Source organism: Anopheles gambiae, chromosome 3, assembly GCF_943734735.2.
Source record: "Anopheles gambiae chromosome 3, idAnoGambNW_F1_1, whole genome shotgun sequence".
NCBI lineage: Eukaryota > Metazoa > Arthropoda > Insecta > Diptera > Culicidae > Anopheles > Anopheles gambiae.
In genome coordinates, this window is record NC_064602.1 from 93,687,322 (window position 1) to 93,706,704 (window position 19,383).

The following is a 19,383-nucleotide window of genomic DNA, read 5'->3' on the forward strand; positions in this document are numbered from 1 at the left end:
GACCTTCGACCGGTTTCGTTCAGCTCTGCATTAGGACAAATTGCCTAGATGGCAAAGAGCCATCTCAACACTAAAGTGCAACTATAGTGTTATGGGTCTAAGAACATGTTGTAAAATAGCCATCTCATGGGGCAGCCTGGTCATCTGATAGATAGGAGCAAGTTAGAGTTCCACAACTTCAGATAATGGGAAAGTCTCATCCAGCTCATCCACCACACCGATTATGTTGATAAGGATAAGATAATGCAGACCTTGTGCTGCAATCAAAATTAAAATGCAAAATGCAAAATGCAATTACCTAAATGTGAAAATGTTATAAGTAAGATGATTACTATTCAGTTAGTAGTATAGTAGTTGAATAATAGATCACTAGAAATTAGGACTAGAAGAGCAGAGTTTGTAATGTCGTATTTATAGTTTGATTGCAGTGTATACATTAAATACATTTTCCGGAGTAAGTAGGTTGATTCAATTGATTCAATTTATGTATTAATGTTTGTTTGTTGATTTCATTTTCAAAAAACGCCTCCATATCAGTTTTATAAACGTATTTGTGTACTTATATAGCGGTCCCGTGGTGTGCAGTCGTCAGCTCGCACGACTTAACAACATGCCCGTCGTACGTTCAAACTTAGAGGGGGCCGCCTGGCCCCCCGGTAGCAATATCTGGCTATCAAGCTGCATGGTACTAAAGTCTCGAAATCCTATATAGGGCTGCATGTCCCCATAGGAAGATAGAAGAAGAAGGCCAAATAGAAGAAGAAGTACTTGTATCGTAAACGTACGCTATTGCCTTTGTCATTTTTTATTTGCTTATACCACACTTACTTACATATCTGGCGCTACAACCGCTTTGCGGTCTTGACCTCAGGAATGTCGGAAACTGCTCGCGGTCTCGTGCCTCCTCGTCTTTATACTAGCATTTTTATTATAATAAATGCTACTAATTGGCAAAAATGAATTATTACAATTTTTTAACATACATTTGTAGGTGAAATACGGTTTTTGTAATACTTTAATATTTATATTGTATCATGTGTTGAAATACAAAAGAATGTTGAACGGTTGCTAGTAATATTTACATGGTAACCAGTAACAATTAGATGGTTTTTGCTAGTTCGTTATCCCTTCGCGAACCCTGCTAGATTGCCCTGTCCATGAGGAAAAAGATGGAAGTTTTTCAAGCAGAAAGCGTATCGTCTGAGGGCACCTGAAAGGTATGCATCAACCCCTTTCTTATCTTGGATCGTGCTTTGAACATCGTGCAAAGCAAACGCCGTATCACTTCGTCGTGAGTGCCGCTAGCGGTAACACACGGAGTGAGTTTGTGTGGCGTGTTCCGTCCAGTGAATTGAGGCAAGCTTTTATCAGCTGTAATTTCTGTTTAAGAATACAATTTGTCACAGTTATCGTACCAGTGTTTTGAAAAAAGCAATATCAAACGAGTTAAACAGCTCGCAACAGATGAGTTAAGGCCACTACCCTTCTCTAATCGTGTGCGTCGAGCTAAGCGTATCTTGCAAAGGATGCGTCATCACATGTTCGTGTCAATACCGGTAAACACCGGCCGGCGTCATGAAGTGCGCATGACCGAGTGCATATAAATTGAGAGTGAGAACGTAAAGTGTTTAAATTGGTTCATTGAGAAAGAAAGTAACGTAGCAAAAACGTTAAGTGATTTGTGCGACTTCAAACGAAATGATAAACATGTGGTGATGGGAATTCCCCAATGTAAAGCATTTTGCTTGTTTTTTTTGTCTGCGATTCCGGCAGACGGAGACGGTTTCAGTTATTCTGCAGTTGTGTGAACCAACGTGACCTTGACAGCTTCGGAATTTCCACTCCATAGCAGTACAGTAGTGTGATTGACAATGTTGCAATTAAATTGTGAAATTATACAAATGTGGTTGAATGTGAGTGAAGTCTGATGGTATGTAGCGTCAAACGAAGCAAGACAGTGTAACGTGCTGATGCCCTGCGTGAAGGATTGATTCTTCGAAACGGCTGTAATCTATTAAGCAATTAACGTATAAAACCAACAAGATACGGGATATATGGTCGTCGATAAGGAAAATGTATAAAGTGATAAGCGGTTGTGGCTGGTGCTTACCATTAAAGTGAATCAGTGAATAAAAAACAACGTGCAAATAAGCAATAACATAGTCCAATAACAATAACGAAAGACATCCGATCATGGAATTGCCGGTGACGATATGGAAGAGGAGTGTGGACAGCCGAACGGTGATTGAAGTGAAAGGGAAGCATATCGTGCTAAGTGAAATTAAATCACGCATAGAAACCCTCTTGGCCAACTCTACTGTTGAAGAGGTTCGTATCTTTGCTGGCATCATTCTTACCATCGATGTGGATCTTTCTCGCGATGTTTGGCATGGGCGAAATCTGGTGGTTTTGGCGAACGAAATCAAAGTGTGCACTGCGGTTCGTTGGAATGTGTCTGGGAAAGATAACGACCATACCTACACGTCCAATGCCGGTACGGATGGGAACGGTGTTGGCAAACAAGGAGCCGATGGATATCCGGGCGAAAGTGGAGGTAACGTTTTATTGCAGGCAAACACAATTCAACACCCCGAACGATTGACGATCATTTCGAACGGTGCAAACGGAAGCAACGGTCAGGATGGTGGCAATGGAAAGGCGGGCGTCGACGGTAAAGGTATCTCTAGGGCAGACTTTGAGGACAAGTTTCCGCCGACTGCCAAGTTTTTGGAGGGGCCTCGTGCTAGCCGCGTAGAAACCACTGTCAAAAACATTAAAAACTTAACTCGAAACATTAAAACACAGTGGTTGGTTACAACAATGCCCTTATTTCCCGTCAATACCACTCACAGAGAAAACGTACTTTATCACACGGATTTTCGTATCGATTACTTTAACAGTCTTTACATCGAGGTGGAAACGCACGATGGCTGCGAGATAACTTTTTCTTTTCAGCAAGGCACAACGTTTTACAACTGCCAATCGTTTCTGATGTACAAGGGAACATCTGGCCAGCGTGGACAGGCTGGCGGAGGATATGGGCTGGGAGGTCAAGGTGGATTTGCTGGCGAAGTGACAATTAAACGTTTATACGACGGTCGTACGTTTGACATTAAGACATACTGCAACCGGGGCAATGATGGAGATAACGGAAATGGTGGATTGTATGGTGCGCACGGTAAAAATGGTTGGGACATGGGTTATGTGGATTACATAACGCACGAACCAAAATTGTATGGACAGGATGAAAAGAGCAAACTTCAGCTGTCGTTCTATGAAGAAAATTCATCCAGCAGAATGTATTGTCCATATAAGGCTTACATCGACAGCAGCTACAAATATGCTGGATTCCAGGTATCAAGAATTGACCATCAATCTAGTAACGAATTCAGGGAAAGGAACAACACCCAGTCACGTACCGACAGACAGCATCATGCGAAAGCAATAGGGAAGAAATCCATTCCTGGGCTGCGCATTGCTGCTGCATTTTCCGAATACTTGCAAGAAATTGAACAAGAAAGGCAGCAATTGGAAAAACAAAGAATCGAGAGAGAAAAGCAAGAATTAGAACGGCTGCGAATCGAGAAAGAAAAACAGGAATTAAAGAAACAACGGGAAGAACTTGAAAAACAAAATTTGGAAAAACAACGGATCGAGAGAGAAAGGAAGCAGGAATTGGAGAAACAACGGATTGAAAACGAAAAGGAACAATTGGAAAAACAACGGATTGAGCAAGAACAGCAGGAATTGGAGAGACAACGAATCGAAAAGGAAAGACAGGAACTGGAAAAACAACGGATCGAACAAGAAAGGCAGAACATGTTGCAACAGCGAATCGAACAAGAAAAGCAACGTTTAACACAACAGCAGATTGAAAAAGAAAGGCAACAAGAAATGGCTGAACAGGTGAAAGAATATTTGAATTGTGATGCATTGCAGCAAGTTGTTGAAAGCCAATACGCAGATCTTGATCGAGTCACGGATCTGGACATAAAACGGTTTGTTAATTTTACACAAGATACTTCTGATCAGGATCGAAACGAGTTTGTTAAACTTGGTGAAATGTATAAAGATCCTGGTCGAGAGGAAATATTCAGCAAATTGTACAATAACTTGAATCTAGACGATTGGCTACAGCTTCGAACACGTCCTGCTGATCGCCCTGAGCTGGTGTCTTTGGTGGAACATTTTAAATCATTAAAATCACAGTTCGAACGTTTGCTTGGAAGGGATTGCAGTGCTAAGATAACGAATGTTACAGAAACGTTGAAAATCAAGTATAAAATAGCAATTCTGAAAGAAATTACACAGGAACTGCCGATCTGTTTCACAACAGTGAATCGTTTCGTATTGACAGCAAAGACTGTAGGGAGATATCTGGAAGAAACGGATGAAAAGAATGACACATTTTATCATCCCGATCTTGGCACTTTGAAGCAATACATTTTTGAAAACAATCCAGCACAACGAGATAACATTAACAAATTCATGGCAAAAGCATCAGAAAGTAACGACAATGCGATCAAACGTGCCGTAGAAACATTCATTATGGAAACAGATAGCTCAAAAGATGAAAATAAACGTGTGAAACTGTTTTATGATGAGTATCAGAATTATTTGGAGAAACAGCAAAGAAATATTGATGCTATAACGCAATCATTAGCAGCAGAACTAAAGAAATCTAAACATCAAGAAGCATTCCGTCTGTGGAATGAAAGCATTGATGACGATGGTTTGCTGGAGGATTTTGAAGAATTGATTAGAAAAGATAAGGTGTTAAGCTCACTGTATGATGAACTGAAGCGTGCCGAAAATGCTGAATATGATTGGGAAAGGTGTTGTGCCGATGAAAAAATACAAGAAATATTCCAGATCAACTTAAAGCAGGAAGGAATCATGTGCAAAAGTTACAGAATACTGCTAGCGTATGTATATGATGTGAACATTCGGGTGTATGCCAAGAATGAAGACAATGAAATCGTTCTGATAGAAGATCATAATCCAAAATCCATTAAAATTACACACATTTTACACAAATCGAACGAATTCATTCAACTGAAAATCAATGAAAGCTTCCGCCAGTTAGAAGAAGAGCGTCTGCACAAGGATCGAATTTTCAGACGAATTCTGACGGAGATAAACGGAATGCAGGACATACAGACCATCGAGAATTACTTCGAACGAGAAGTATTTTATCGAAACAGTTCTAATTTCGCTAAAATGTTTGAAGATTTAGAAGACGAGATAACAGTTGAAAAGATTGCAGCATTTTTTTCAGCCGATGAGAAGGACCAAATTGCTCATCGTCTGAAGAACATTTCTCCCAAATACACCGGCCAACATGGAGTGTTCGAAAGCATCTTGCTGCGTTTTTCTTTCGAAGGCAGCCATGTGTCATCTAACGAACTGTGTTTCTTAATCAACTCTATACTTGCTCACACTGTTGAAGCAAGGCAAGAAAGGTACACCTTTTCATGGATTGTTGCAGCATACAATCAGTGCAGTTGGACAGATGAGCTGGTGTTGCTGCAGCTGGAGAACTGCTACAAGAGACAGCTGCAGGAAAAACCCAAATGGCGCAAGTACATGTCAAACATCGAAAATAAGGCAGTTTTGTTAGTATTTTCTGTTCAGTTTACTCGTAAGCCTTGTCCTGCGCAGTGTGTTGAAGATATCTTGCACTTGCTGAGTAACATTCCAATAGAATCGGTTCGTTTAGATGAACTGGAGCTAACAGAGTGGCCTTATGTGCTTAAGGAATGCTATTGGACACATAAGTTGAAAGCTCTTATAACGTGGGGAAATGACTCGGAAGCCTTAACTTCTGCTTCGTTCTTCGTTCTGTCCATAGAGAACACGTATGGAAACAAGTTGGTGGAGAATTTATTTGAATCGTTGGTGGAAAAGCGCAGTGAGCTTACGCATTCTATGTTATTAAACGTGCTATCTTGCTTTCATAAACAAAAGTGGAATTTATGTGTTGATGATATTAACCTTTTAAGTCGATGTAGTATCAAGAAATGGATTAAACATATGGAAGAAAAGTTCAAGATAAACTTAAAGGAATTAAATATTTCACAGATAGCAACTATCATTAGAGGCAATGCTAACACATCAAATAATATAGTGAAACATTTACCTCAAATTGAAAATTCAGTAACAAGCATTTATAATAACAAGAGAACGATACACACGAGTTTGATATCCTCTTTTTTGCTCAACGACGTAGAAAAATGGGTTCAAGAGTTCCATGTTAAGAACCAGAAAACGAATACAAACATGTACGAAGAAATGCTTGCTGTAATAGGTAGGGCAATTGAGCTTAAGAGAGGGTTTAAGTTACGAGACACCCAGCTATTGACAATTTTGGCCTTACTAGTCAACGATAACAGCACTTTGGCACAAGTATCTACAGGCGAAGGTAAATCATTGATCGTAGTAGCGACCGCGATCATTAAAGCGCTCCTAGGGGAGAAGGTAGATATTATCACCAGCTCCTCAGTACTGGCTCAACGAGATGCTGTCACCAACAATGATATCTACGAATTGTTTGGTCTTAGTGCCTCCCACAACTGTAGCGAACAGATAGAGGAGCGAAAGGAAGCTTACTCATGTAATCAAATAATTTACGGAGATTTGGCAAACTTTCAACGTGACTATTTATTAGACAGATTTTATGGAAAGCATGTATTGGGTGATCGTAGCTTTGAAAATGTGATCGTCGATGAGGTGGACAGCATGTTGCTCGATAAGGGAAACAATATGCTATACCTGTCGCATGACATTGCTGGTATGGATAAGCTGGAATCAGTATATTTGTTTATTTGGCAAATGGTCAACAGTCCAACCGATCTTCCGGAAGATGTACATATGGAAGCGGTTAAAAGATCAGTTTTAAGTGACATGTATGCAATCATCCAGAAAGAGGATATCCAAAGTTTGGACAATGCTTTGGGAAAATCGAATGTAATGGTGCTATGGGAGAGATTAATCAAGTCTGGAATAATAAATGACGCAGGAAGATTACAAACGAAAGCTATTGATTCCAACAAATTAGAAAAAGTACTTAGACCAGATTTCACACAATACAAAGATCGTCTAAGCTTCTTGCTTATGTCTTGTCTCGAACGCGAAACGTGCATCAAAATACCAAATTATCTAAAAGCATTCGTGGAGAGACACTTGGACCGTTGGATATCCAGTGCCATAACAGCGCTGTACATGGTCCCGGGACAGTACTATGTGGTCGACGTCGATAGATCGGGAACAAGTGCCGACCTTAATGCAAATGTAATTATTCTCGATAGGGATACGGGTACTGATCAGGTGAGCTCACAGTGGGATGAGGCGTTGCACCAATTTTTGCAGCTTAAGCACGGTTGTAAGCTGTCAACCCAAAGCCTGAAAGCAGTTTTCATTTCCAACGTTACATACCTGAAGAAATACAAACTGCTATATGGATTGACAGGCACGTTAGGATCACAGAGAGAAAGACATCTGCTTGAGGAGATACATCGGGTTGACTTTGTTACTGTTCCTACCGCCAAGTCGAAGCAGTTTGAAGAGTATGAACCTATCATTTGTTCGAGCAGTGAGGATTGGAAAAAACAAATACGACAAGAGGTGAATAAACTAACAAAAATTGATAAAAGATCGGTCCTGATCATTTGTGAGACGATCAGGGATGTCGAATCATTCCAGATGGTGTTTGATTCTGAGGAGCACTCAAACGTTCACACTTATGTACGTGATTATGAAACGTTTGATGTTGCGGAAGGGGATAGAAAGTTGGAACCGGGACACGTTATCATTGCTACCAATTTGGCAGGTCGTGGCACAGATATAAAAATATCCGACGACCTTCGGAAGGCCGGAGGGTTACACGTGATACTAACATACCTTCCGGCGAACATTCGAATTGAAGAGCAAGCATTCGGAAGAGCAGCTAGAAGCGGAGATAAGGGATCGGGTCGGATGATAATAATGATAACCGATGGAAAAATGCACAATCGTTCTATGATATTTACCCTCAAGCAAAAACGCAATGTCGATGAGCTTTTCCGCATATCTGCTATAAAAACTTATTACGAAACCACTATTAAAACAGAAGAGAGTTGTTTTGAAGCATTCAACGAGTTGTATGAGAAAAAAATGAAACTTTTAGCTAATGCGAAAGAGGCAGTGAAGGATATTCTGCTCCAATGTTGTTTGGACAGATGGTCGTTTTGGTTAGACGAAAACAATGTACAGATAGGAAAAGCATCAGATGACGCTTCCAAGCGGGAAGTAAAACAACTGTTGGAGCACTTTCTATCACAATTTGATGATCTGAAAGCAACGAGCGCAAACTATTGGCCAGCTTGGGTTGAAGAAAACCCAATGCAAATGATCAAATTGGGAAAATATATTTCACAACACGATTCGAAGCATCGCGATACAGCAATGCAACTGTTTGGGAAAGTTATCTCGAATGAACCGTGTTTTTGCGAAGCCGCTTATTACTATCGTGCATACACACGATCGCTTGACAACATGAACGTTGGCGACTTCAAAAAGGATTTGCGTATGGCAGAAAAACTCTTAAACGATCATATAAAATATGCAATGCATGCATCAGGTATGGTGTGTAAGCTAAAGAATAACACACCACCGATCGAGGGCTATGAAGAGCAAAAGAAGTGTCTCATTAATCTATACTCATTGTTCATTCAATCCATAGACGACATGTTGGGTCATGCTGTAAGTCCTGAATCGTTTGTTAATTATGAAATAAAGGAGGATGTTGCTGGAATAATCTTTGACGATCTTGTACGAATCGGCATGATAAAGAAGGCTCAAGTAATCGATAACATACCTAATGATCAGATTCAGAGACTTCACGTCGAGTACGGGATACCTGTAGATCAGTTGAAGAAGTTCTTAGCTCAACATAGGGGCCCTATTGATGACAAAGAATTTCTGACAGCTATTCGAGAATCATTTTCATTTCCAAGCAGAAGCGAATTTTGGGAAACACTTATTAACCAAAAGGCTCTGCTCAGTGTTGAAAGGTATGTTGCGATCAATGAAGAACGGCTCAAAATAATGAATCCTGCTCTAATGAACGTTCTGAAGGAAAAGGTAGACAAAGGACAGCTGGTGAAAGCAGTTGTTAAGCTAGATAAGCACCAGATCTTGTTGATCCACGAACAACAGTCACAGTTTTACTATGAGAAAGAGAAGCTCATTGATATGATCGGTAGAACGAAGTATACCTCTCTTGAAGAAAATGGTCTACTATCATGCAACGAAAAGGCAACCATAGACCCAAGTAGAATTACTGGTTGTGTGTTCTCTGCCTTTGATTCTATAACAGTTCAGGATATTACAAACAAGACAAGAATTACAACGAGTGAAGCGAAAAATATCATCGCAGAACTACTTAAGCGTAATGTTCTACAAAAAAGGGGTGAAACGTTTGTCCTACCAATGAACTATGACGATAGCCAGGATGTCTTGCTTCCCACCTATCCAGTGTATGAGAGTGTCGTTAGAAACGTCCTTGCTTCATGTTTTGCCTACAGATTAGCTCTGAGAAACATTGCACGACAACTAGAAGAGGAGAACTGTTCTGACATTCGTATAGAATTGAAGCCCAATCCCCATCAAATGTTTTTTACCGACTTACTGGAGCATAAGATAATACTCCCTCCTATGGCCACGCATGAGATCGATGAAAGTAAAATCAAGGCAATGTATAAAACATCATGGTCGAAAGGGGCATGGATAAGCATACTTTCTAAGGATATTGGTTTGTCTCAAGAATACACCAAGCTCCTGGTGGATGTGCTGCTTAAAAACCGTTTTATTGTTCCAAACCCTTTAATGGAATTGTTGTTATTTTCTCCTTCAAATAACATGTCTGAAGAAATAAAGAATGCAATGACAAGCTACAGGTTCAATTCGAAAGATGACCGAACTAGCGTAGCCTATTTAAAATCATGCATTGCATCAATCAATCAAAAGCATGGACTTCTTGAATCCTACGACGTTGGAGTTGCGATTGAAAAGTGGTTTAACAATCAATTGCTGTTAATTGAAAACGGAACTGCTAAACATATTGAGAATGTCTTAAGTAAGTCGAAATCGTCTCTAGCAGCATTAAATGTTCCGCATGGCGCGCTGAAATCGATCATGGACTTTTATGGTAAAGGAAACTTTGGAAGCATCGATGAGATGCGGATCTTCATCACAAATGGATTAGAGCATCTGTTAGAGCTAGGAGAGAGAAAATGGACCATGGAAATGATATTGAAAACCTCACTGGTGTTAGCGTTTGGTGTAGCACAGATAACAATTGGCGCTATAATGATGGTGTATTCGGTTGGAATGATGACTCACGTTGCCGGAGCTTTCATGGGCGAAGGTGTCAGCGACATCATGTTTGCTGTGGGTTCTTTTAAGTCAGGTCACTTCAGCTGGAAAGATTACGGAAAGCATAAGTTACAAAGTCTGCTTTTTACGATCGGTACGGCCGGTGTGGGAATGTATCTCTCCCAGGGCGCCAAGATGTCTCGCATAGGTTATAAAGTTGCTGGACCAAGTCTCGAGTACGGTGGCAAACGGGTTGCCGAATCATCCGGAAAGCAGTTAATCAAAGCAGTTGGTGGACGGACGGTCGTTAAGGAGATAGCGAAGTGTGTGGCGCTCAAAACAGCAGAAAGTGTCGCATTTGCTGTGGCAAATACGGCCGTGGATACGGTTGTTGAAAATCATCTGCAATCCATGTTGAACTCCTTAGCATCGGATATTTTATCTGGAGTTAAGGGTGAAGTAGCAAATCACAAGGTTGCTCACAATTTGCAGAAAACGTACGATCGTTTAGGGGAAAATGACGCTAGAGCCCTCGTGAACGACTTGACAAATGCATACATGATGGAACAGAACACAACACAAACCTTCCTTCCATTCACCAAGCAAATAAGCCAAAGCGTGATGCAAGGAATCGGGAACGCAAATAAAAAAATAGGTACCACAAACAGTGCCATGGTGCTGATCAACCAAATCAGTCGAGTAATGGATTGTGTGGATCGTGTTACACAAGTCTATAAAATGCGCAACGCAACACACCAATTGCTTGATAGTATTAACGTCGAAATGGAGCGGAAACTCGCAAACATTGAGCAGAACTCAGCTACATCGAAAGAAACCCCGGCAAATGGCAAAGATTTTGAGCGCTTTCAAAGGGAAGTGGTTGAGCAATGGGAAACGACGTTAAGTAAGCACGTTGGGCAACTGATCGCACAACATGTTGTGCTGCCAGTGCTGAAAATGGGCGTAAATAGTGTCCTTTTACATGTAGGTTCAGCATTGAAGGACATTAGACGCAGCATGATAGAGTCGGAATTGAGCAGAGATGTTCACCGGCTGAAGGACGAACACGAACAGAAGATGAATCGGCCCGATATGACAGCAGAAACAAAGCGTCAACTGACAGAGGAATATCATGGTCAATTGCTGAAGATTATGCACAAGACTCGTAGTCCGTCTCTGTTTGCCACCATCATCCGGGAAAACGTTCCAATGGATTTGACTTGTGTCGGGGCCTGTACTCCAATGATACATAAAATGCTACAGGCACAACATGGTGCGTTATCGGGGCTCACAATCACTGTCCACGGGGAAAAGGGTATAAAACAATCGTTCAGTTCTGGAACGGGTGGTCCCGAGATTCACCTAGATCTGAAGGGCAATCATTTCACTTTCGGAGCTGGAGAGTCAACTGTTGCCACGACAGGTAATAATTGTCTGTACGGAGCACTAGCAACAGCTATACCGGATCTGCAAGCTGTAGGAGAGGATTCGTTCAGATCCATGTTGTGTGATTCCATCCAGCATGATGATAGCATGCACCATCACATTCGACAGGGTTGGCATCGTGTGCCGTTAAAGCATGGTGCGGTTGGCGGAGCCCGCAAGTCCCCTGCCAACACGACCAATATAGGAGATGGTACATTCAAAGCACCGACGGTGATCTTGTCGAATGATAGACCGAAAGGAAAACCTAAAGCACGTTGCTTAAGCAAAACGCCGTACGTAAATGATGAATCATCCACAACCAATGAGTTGCAAGGCGAAACAGGTCTACCCGTCACGAACGATTCCAGAACTCCCGAGTATCATCTGGATTCGCGTGTAGCTCACCATACGGGTCGATTTGCAGGGGAGTTGAAAAAAATCGCTGAAATAACGAACATTCCTGTGGATGAACTGATCAAAGCGGGGCGCAGTATGTGCAAGGCGAGCAGAAACTGCTCTGGACAAGATCAGCAGCAGGCGCATGTGGTGCGGGTTTCCATCCTGGAGGAAAGGCTAAAAACCGACTTTCCAGATTTATACCAAAGGCTCACACGCCACGCCGGTCACACACAGCTAGTTGATAAGTTTGTGAACGTGTTTCATAAAATAGGTGGAGATATCGATAGGAATCAGGCCGACTGGATACTTGATCTTGCAACTGTAGATTTCACGACAGGATTAAACGATCATTCGAGAGAAGTGTTTGAGAAGTATAAAAGTTCCGTTTTGAGAGTGTTTGATAACAACATCAACTCGAACAAGTACAGTAAAGAGCAGGTGTTGGTTATAAAAAATGCAAGAAAAATTATTAATAACACTAGTACAGAGGTGTTGTTTCAACGTGCACAGAAAGGATATGATTTTAAATACGAATACAAACCATCAGGGCGCGGTGTGGGAAGACCCAAAATTTATAGAACAGAAAACGAGGAATAGGTTTATTGGTTCCTTAATTTTCAACATACTTTGAGGGCAATGAGGAATAGTCATTTAGTTTCAGAAGGGATGTAATGGTTTGTATGATATCGAAACGAGTTGTATTCATCTTTTAAACGTACTATATTGAGTTACTTATGCGCTATGATTATAATATCATTGTTTTAGGATCATTGACTGTTTAAAAAAAGGCTTAAATTGTCACTAGTATCATATTGCTTTCTAACGACAAGAATTAGGCTTATGTATGTTCTGCACTGTTTAGGATTTTATTCTTTGTTAAGGACGCGTCAGGGAGAGAGATAGCTACAATTAATCTATAGCTTGTACCTTGAAACACTCAAATGATTATTATTCAACATTCTTCATTTGATAAGGGATTCCTCAACACGTAAGTTTTTGTCAAGTTATCCTTAAGTTGTTGATTTATTAATTCATATTCATTGTTTTTTTAGCCGGTCTCGTAGTACAGTCGTCAACTCGTACGACTTAACAACATGCCCGTCATGGGTTCAATCCCCAAATAGACCGCGCCGCCATATGTAGGACTGACTATCCTGCTATGGGGGGGAATCAATTAGTCACTGAAAGCCAAGCCCGCAAGTGGGTACAGGCAGGCCTTGACCGACATCGGTTGTTGAGCCAAAGAAGAAGAAGAAGAATTCATTGTTTTTACTACTTTCAGCCTTAATGTAGTTGGAAGATCTTATTCCATGCACACAATAAACTGAACCGGCCGCAATCGAGTCTAATCTACTCTGCGCTCTAAATGAATTAAATCTTCTATTGGAGTTTTATACCTGAAGGAGGTTGCCTTGGAGTGGATTGGTGTTATATTCATAAACTGTCCAATAACTACTACTGTGGATTTCTGGGAGAAAGTCTTTTACATAAAACTTGTATGAGCTACTTGAACTTAAATGCGGATTCAACGCGTGGATGCATATGAATTGGTTTTATTCATTGGTACTTAATAAGCATTTCAAATTGGTTGCTATTTGGTTGATAATTAACACTTGGATTCTTCTTTCAGACTTTGCAAAAAAGGCCGAAATCAAAGGGCTGCATGCGGCTTGTTAGCCGATCGCTGGTCTACGCTGATCAACACTGATGTCTGGGTTTAAAGAAGTTAAAAAAAACAAATTACACAACTTGTTGACAAAGCTTTTGTGCTTTTTTCTAATGGCTAACGATCAGTTTCGGAAAGAAATGCCTAAAAAAAGCAATTATCTGAGTGTGAAAAGGTTATAAGCTCTATGATTACCATTCAGAAGGTAGGAGAGTAGCTAAATAATAGGATAGTTATTTAGGATTAGTTTTAGCATCGTATTTAAAGTTTCTTTGCAAATTTAACACTTAATCATGTTTCCGGAGCAAGTCATTCGATAATCAGTTTTGTTTATTGATGTTTTTTTATACCAACGCCATTACACTACAAAAATCTTATGCTATTATTTGTTAATTAACATAGAGGTAATAAATTTAGATCATTAAAATCATATTTGATGGTGTTGCAATTCTTAATTAATCGTACAATTGAAAACCTTTTTATGATTTACAATTTTATTACGTTTCTAACAGTAGTTTAATTTGAAAATATGAACAAAAACTCAAGTGAATCTTAGGTTCCTAAGAAAGAAGCCATTCCATTTGAATTATCTAAATTCTATTCTTATCGCGTATCTTAAGATCATACGCACACTACTATCTGATGACACTACTCTTTTATAACACTGTATACTCTACGTATCACTAATCGAAATTCAGCAACCTCTTAACAAACATTTCGCGTACTAATTGATAGCCTTCCCTGCCATTTCCTGTACTCATTTTCTCGATCTCCTCACGCAAGCCCTTGGTGGCTGTTTAGTCAAGCCGGCTAGACTCGCTGACCACTAACCGATGCCATATCTTCGACATCTGGAGTGAAAGAAAGATTTACGAAACATTTCCAACGGTTAGTAGGGCTGGGGCGAGGCAGGCCGCCGATCGACTGTGATCGACACTACTGAGTGCAAGCGTTACCTTCTAATGGTGCTGTTGCTCCTCGTGCGCGTAGGACAGTAGTATCGAAGGCAACGACTGCAGATAGCGCTCCGCCAGCAGCGTTTCTGCCTGGGCACAGCTGAACGCAAACGCAGAACGACGCGCGAGTTGAGATGCTTCGAACGCGGAGCCATTCCCTTCATTTTGTTGCTGAAAAGGGAGTGCATATTTAGTAGTTGAGAGTTGCAGTATGTTTGTCTCAAGTGATCCGCGGACCACAGACTGGAGACCACTGCTTTAGATCAGCTGCTTTCTAAATGATCGAGAGTTGAGGGCCAGGAGAATGCATTTTTTTACACATACATTATTATATTATTACAGTTATTACACAAAATAACTGGTTTATGATATTAAACAATGCGATTGGTTATATTGTTGTTTTTCTTAAAGAATTATATCATCCAAGCAAGTTTCAAATTCGTTATATTAACTTACAATTTCTAAAATTGATTCTAAAGATTCTTCAATTAAGAGTCAGCAGCATAGTGTGCAAAAGTCATAAAAAGTTCCAAACAATTAAGCAAAATCGCAATATCGCTTCTCAATGTACCCTTCCTTCCATGTTGCAAATTTGTTTCAGGATATATCTGAAGATGGTACAAAAACCTTAACAGCTGAAAAAATATCGAGACAAACTTACAATCGTTCAGTACTATTATGAGGCCACGGACAAGTAAGGCCAGGTCCGACCAATTGATAGCGCATTTCTTTAAAAAAAACTCCTAGAAAATCGTTGCATCCTTAAAAAGCAATAGTGTGTAACAATTGTTCTCGTAAAATCAACAGTCAGGTTTTATGTAATTATTCGTTTCGATTTTCTAATTTCTCCTCAAATTTGGCCATATTGATTGGTCCGACAACCCATGTTATGGTGATCAAATTTGGAAGAGTTCAACGGTATATGAATTGTCATATTAAAATATGTTCAGTTAATTTTTAATAAATAGGATCATCCTATCTTTCAAAATCGGTTAAATATTTTCTCGGGCCGGAGTTTGCCGACCGCTTAATTAGTTCAAATTTTACGCGATCATTCATATCGATATTTCCTTTCCGTCGACCCTTCCAATTTTGACCCAAACCCTTCCAATTGAAATAGCTTGCCTTTCTACCATCACTTCCTCCAGTCCACAATTTTGACTGGGGCCCCAAAGGTTAGCCGGGGCACAAGTTCTTAGTTTTTGCGAGATAGGTTCCTTGAGTATTTTTATACCCTTCCCCCCCTTCCTTCTAACTGAAACCTTTCCCATTTCCCCCTCTCTTTGGTCCACAAACTTGATGTGTTCGATTAGGGTCAAGAATGAAAATTTTAGTTTTTGCATTAAAAGACACACACAATCCACCATACCAGGCCAGGAATGTGAATACCATTTTTCGTGTGAAACAGCTGTCTGCTTTCGGCACACAATCGCAAAGCGGTAGCAGGGGCCCCGTATACAAGTACAGGACGGTTCATCCCAGCCAAGAGCGCACACAATGACATCGATTTAACCATTTCTCGAATGAAACCTCAACCCACTGAAGCACCGTTGACCAAACGACCTTTCTAGGCTTTTTAACACTTTAAGCGCCGCGTCATATGATTTCGTATGACGGCTTTGCTCACCACTCAGCTTTGTATCTGACGCTCAGTGATTCTCTTGAGAACGAATGAGGTAGGAAAGAGAGAACGAGAACGACATGTGCTACGCCGCTTATCGCAATGAAACAAAAGAGTGATAACAATGGCCCGAGAAACTGTCGCTCTCATCGCTCTCTTGCCATGCGCTACGTGCTCACTCAAAAACTGTGACGTCAGGCTGGCGGTCAAAGTGTTAAAACGACGCGAGCTTGGTAGGCATGGGCAAAACGATTCTTTTCACCGAACGCGAACGAACTAGTTCGCTCACCAAAAAGAACCGAACGTGAACGACGATTCTTTCGTTCTTTTTTTCATGGGGTTTTTATTCACAAAGAACATTCGTTATTTTTTTCATTTACCCACCATAGACGCATACTGTAGCCAAAGAAGTACTCATTCTGCGGTTGAAACCAATCATTTAAAAACATTAAATAAATCAGCCCATCTGCTGTCTGGTCAACACAATCTATCGCAAAACCGACCAAAAACTAGCATGTAAAAAACTAATACGAGCAAAAATGTCTCCAGCATATATTGTACCCTATGTCTTATACACACTCAAGGATTCTATAAAAAAAACTACTTAAACATGGATAAACATGATGAGCGCAATCAATTCAGTTCAGTTCATTCCCGAACAATGACTAATGCGTTTGAACGGGCTCGATCTATTGAATTGTATAGGTATAATTTACACACCAACAGAACACAGATCGAACACCAGTTCGAACGCGTTCGATGAATTCAGTTGTGTAGGTACGATTTCCACACCAACAGAACACAGATCGAACACCAGTTCGAACGCGTTCGATGAATTCAGTTGTGTAGGTACGATTTACATACCAACAGAACACAGATCGAACACTAACCGATCAGATCGAACGCGTTCGATGAATTCAGTTGTGTAGGTACGATTTCCACACCAACAGAACACAGATCGAACACCAGTTCGAACGCGTTCGGTGAATTCAGTTGTGTAGGTACGATTTACATACCAACAGAACACAGATCGAACACTAACCGATCAGATCGAACGCGTTCGATGAATTCAGTTGTGTAGGTACGATTTCCACACCAACAGAACACAGATCGAACACCAGTTCGAACGCGTTCGATGAATTCAGTTGTGTAGGTACGATTTATACACCAACAGAACACAAATCGAACACCAGTTCGAACGCGTTCGATGAATTCAGTTGTGTAGGTACGATTTACACACCAACAGAACACAGATCGAACACCAGTTCGAACGCGTTCGATAAATTCAGTCGTATAGATACGATTTCCACACCAACAGCCCACGTATCGAACACTGCTGGACAAATTCGACGGCGTTCGAGGAATTGAGTTGTATGGGTACGATTTCAACACCAACAGGGTACATTTTGATCTCTGACGACCCGTTCGCACGGTGCGAGAAAGAGCGAGAAAGCAATATGATTTTGCACGTTTCATTACCACATTTATGTGTGCCGTCAAACACTGACGGAACGTTCGAACGCGTTCGGTGTAGTCAGTTTCTTCCAAAAGTCCTGGTCGTTCTTTTTGTTAAGAATCTCGTTCGTTCGTTCACTTTACCGAACTGTTTGAACGGTGCGATTCTCGTTCATTTTACACATGCCTAGAGCTTGGTGTCAATTTTTCCTGCTAATTTCTCCGGCTACGAGCCGGTGTATTGAAATTCAGTGTAGGGGCCTTTAAATTATTGTCTGTGTATGATGTGTGCTTGTGGCTGTCGTAACGGGTTTTCTTTGAGGTTAAACGCAACGTTCTGTTCTGTGCTCTGTGCGTTGGATTTTAGCAGCAAGTGTCTCCGCGTTTTTTTTTTGGTGAGCTCGTGCACCGACCATCCACACCAAGACACCAAATGCACGAGGCCCCTTATTGACGGGGCCCTTATTGACGGGGCCTCCTTACCGACGGGGGCCCTTACCGACGGGGGCCCTTACCGACGGGGCCCCTTCATCGAAGAGTCCACATAATCGTTGGGGCTCCGTAAACCACCTTTGAGTTTTGGCTTCAATATAGCTGTAACGGTTTTTTATCTTGTCTTCACGCAAAAAGTTGTATGTAAATAGTGATAAAACATCATTTTAATACTAATACCACCCCTTCCCGATTTCCCCTATTTGTCAGTTGACCACAAAAGTTGAGTAGGGCCCCGCGTGAAAATTTTAAGTTTTGCGTTAAAAGCAGGCACGCTCCACGATCTCAGGCTTGAGATGTGAATACCATTTTTCGCGTGAAAACAGCTGTCTGTTTTCGGCACACATCTGCAAATCAAATATAAGGGCCCCCAGACAAGCACAGGGACGTTTCATCCAAGCCAAATTAAAGAGCGCACACATCGATATCGATGGAATCGTTTCTCGAATGAAACCTCTACCCACTGGAGTACCGTTGCTTGCTTGATGTTAGCAATTTTTCCTGCTAATTTTACCGGCAACGAGCCGGTGTATTGATATTGTGTTTCGGGGCCTATACATTTTTGCCTGGGTGTGTTGTACGCATGTGGTTGTTTAACGGGGTTTTCGGTGGTGGTTAAGCGTTCTGTGCATTCGATGTTAGCAGCAAGTTTCTCTGCGTGGTTTGGGTGTCTCGTGCACCGGCATCCACACCAGCAAAAAAGACGGTTTCTCGCTCTGTCCAATGCTTTTCGCCAACGATGATGACATGGTATTGATTTGAGCTGTGCGCGCGTGTCGCAGCATTCTTCGCTTGCGACTTTGGTAAAAGTAATGACAGATTTCTTAAAACATTTAATGTGCTGCTTAGAGTAGTATGGGGCCCCGGTTTTCTGCAGTTCGGGACCCTCGACAAAATACAGTGAGTGAAGCGATGGGAAAAATGAATTAATTAAAAATGAGTCATTTTGAAATAGGTGGTAAAACTCCCATCCAGAGGGGGGGGGGGGGGGGGGGTATAATCGATACGAAGTCGTA

General features: G+C 41.1%; 1 protein-coding gene and 1 long non-coding RNA gene across 4 annotated transcripts in view; one reads left to right on the forward strand and one right to left on the reverse strand.

The window, feature by feature from the left end:
- The window catches only part of LOC133392817 (uncharacterized), a 41,869-nt gene extending 27,594 nt beyond the window's left edge, over nucleotides 1-14,275 (forward strand). The window contains exons 5-8 of one of the 3 annotated variants that reach the window (XM_061654563.1): nucleotides 2-13,165; nucleotides 13,230-13,377; nucleotides 13,460-13,740; nucleotides 13,808-14,275. Coding sequence is in view for 1 of the 3 variants with exons in the window: in XM_061654562.1 (XP_061510546.1) it covers nucleotides 2,194-12,774 (10,581 nt within the window). In the remaining 2 variants the exon portion in view is untranslated. Of the gene's footprint in view, nucleotide 1; nucleotides 13,166-13,229; nucleotides 13,378-13,459; nucleotides 13,741-13,807 lie in introns of those variants that run through there. The other 2 variants (XM_061654561.1, XM_061654562.1) reach the window with 2 other exon arrangements.
- A 43-nt stretch (nucleotides 14,276-14,318) lies between these two features.
- On the reverse strand, nucleotides 14,319-14,995 carry LOC133392820 (uncharacterized). The gene is made up of 2 exons (XR_009765817.1): nucleotides 14,800-14,995; nucleotides 14,319-14,694 (listed from the first exon to the last, which is right to left on the reverse strand). It is a non-coding gene; the product is annotated as an uncharacterized LOC133392820 (long non-coding RNA).
- Nucleotides 14,996-19,383: the final 4,388 nt, after the last annotated feature.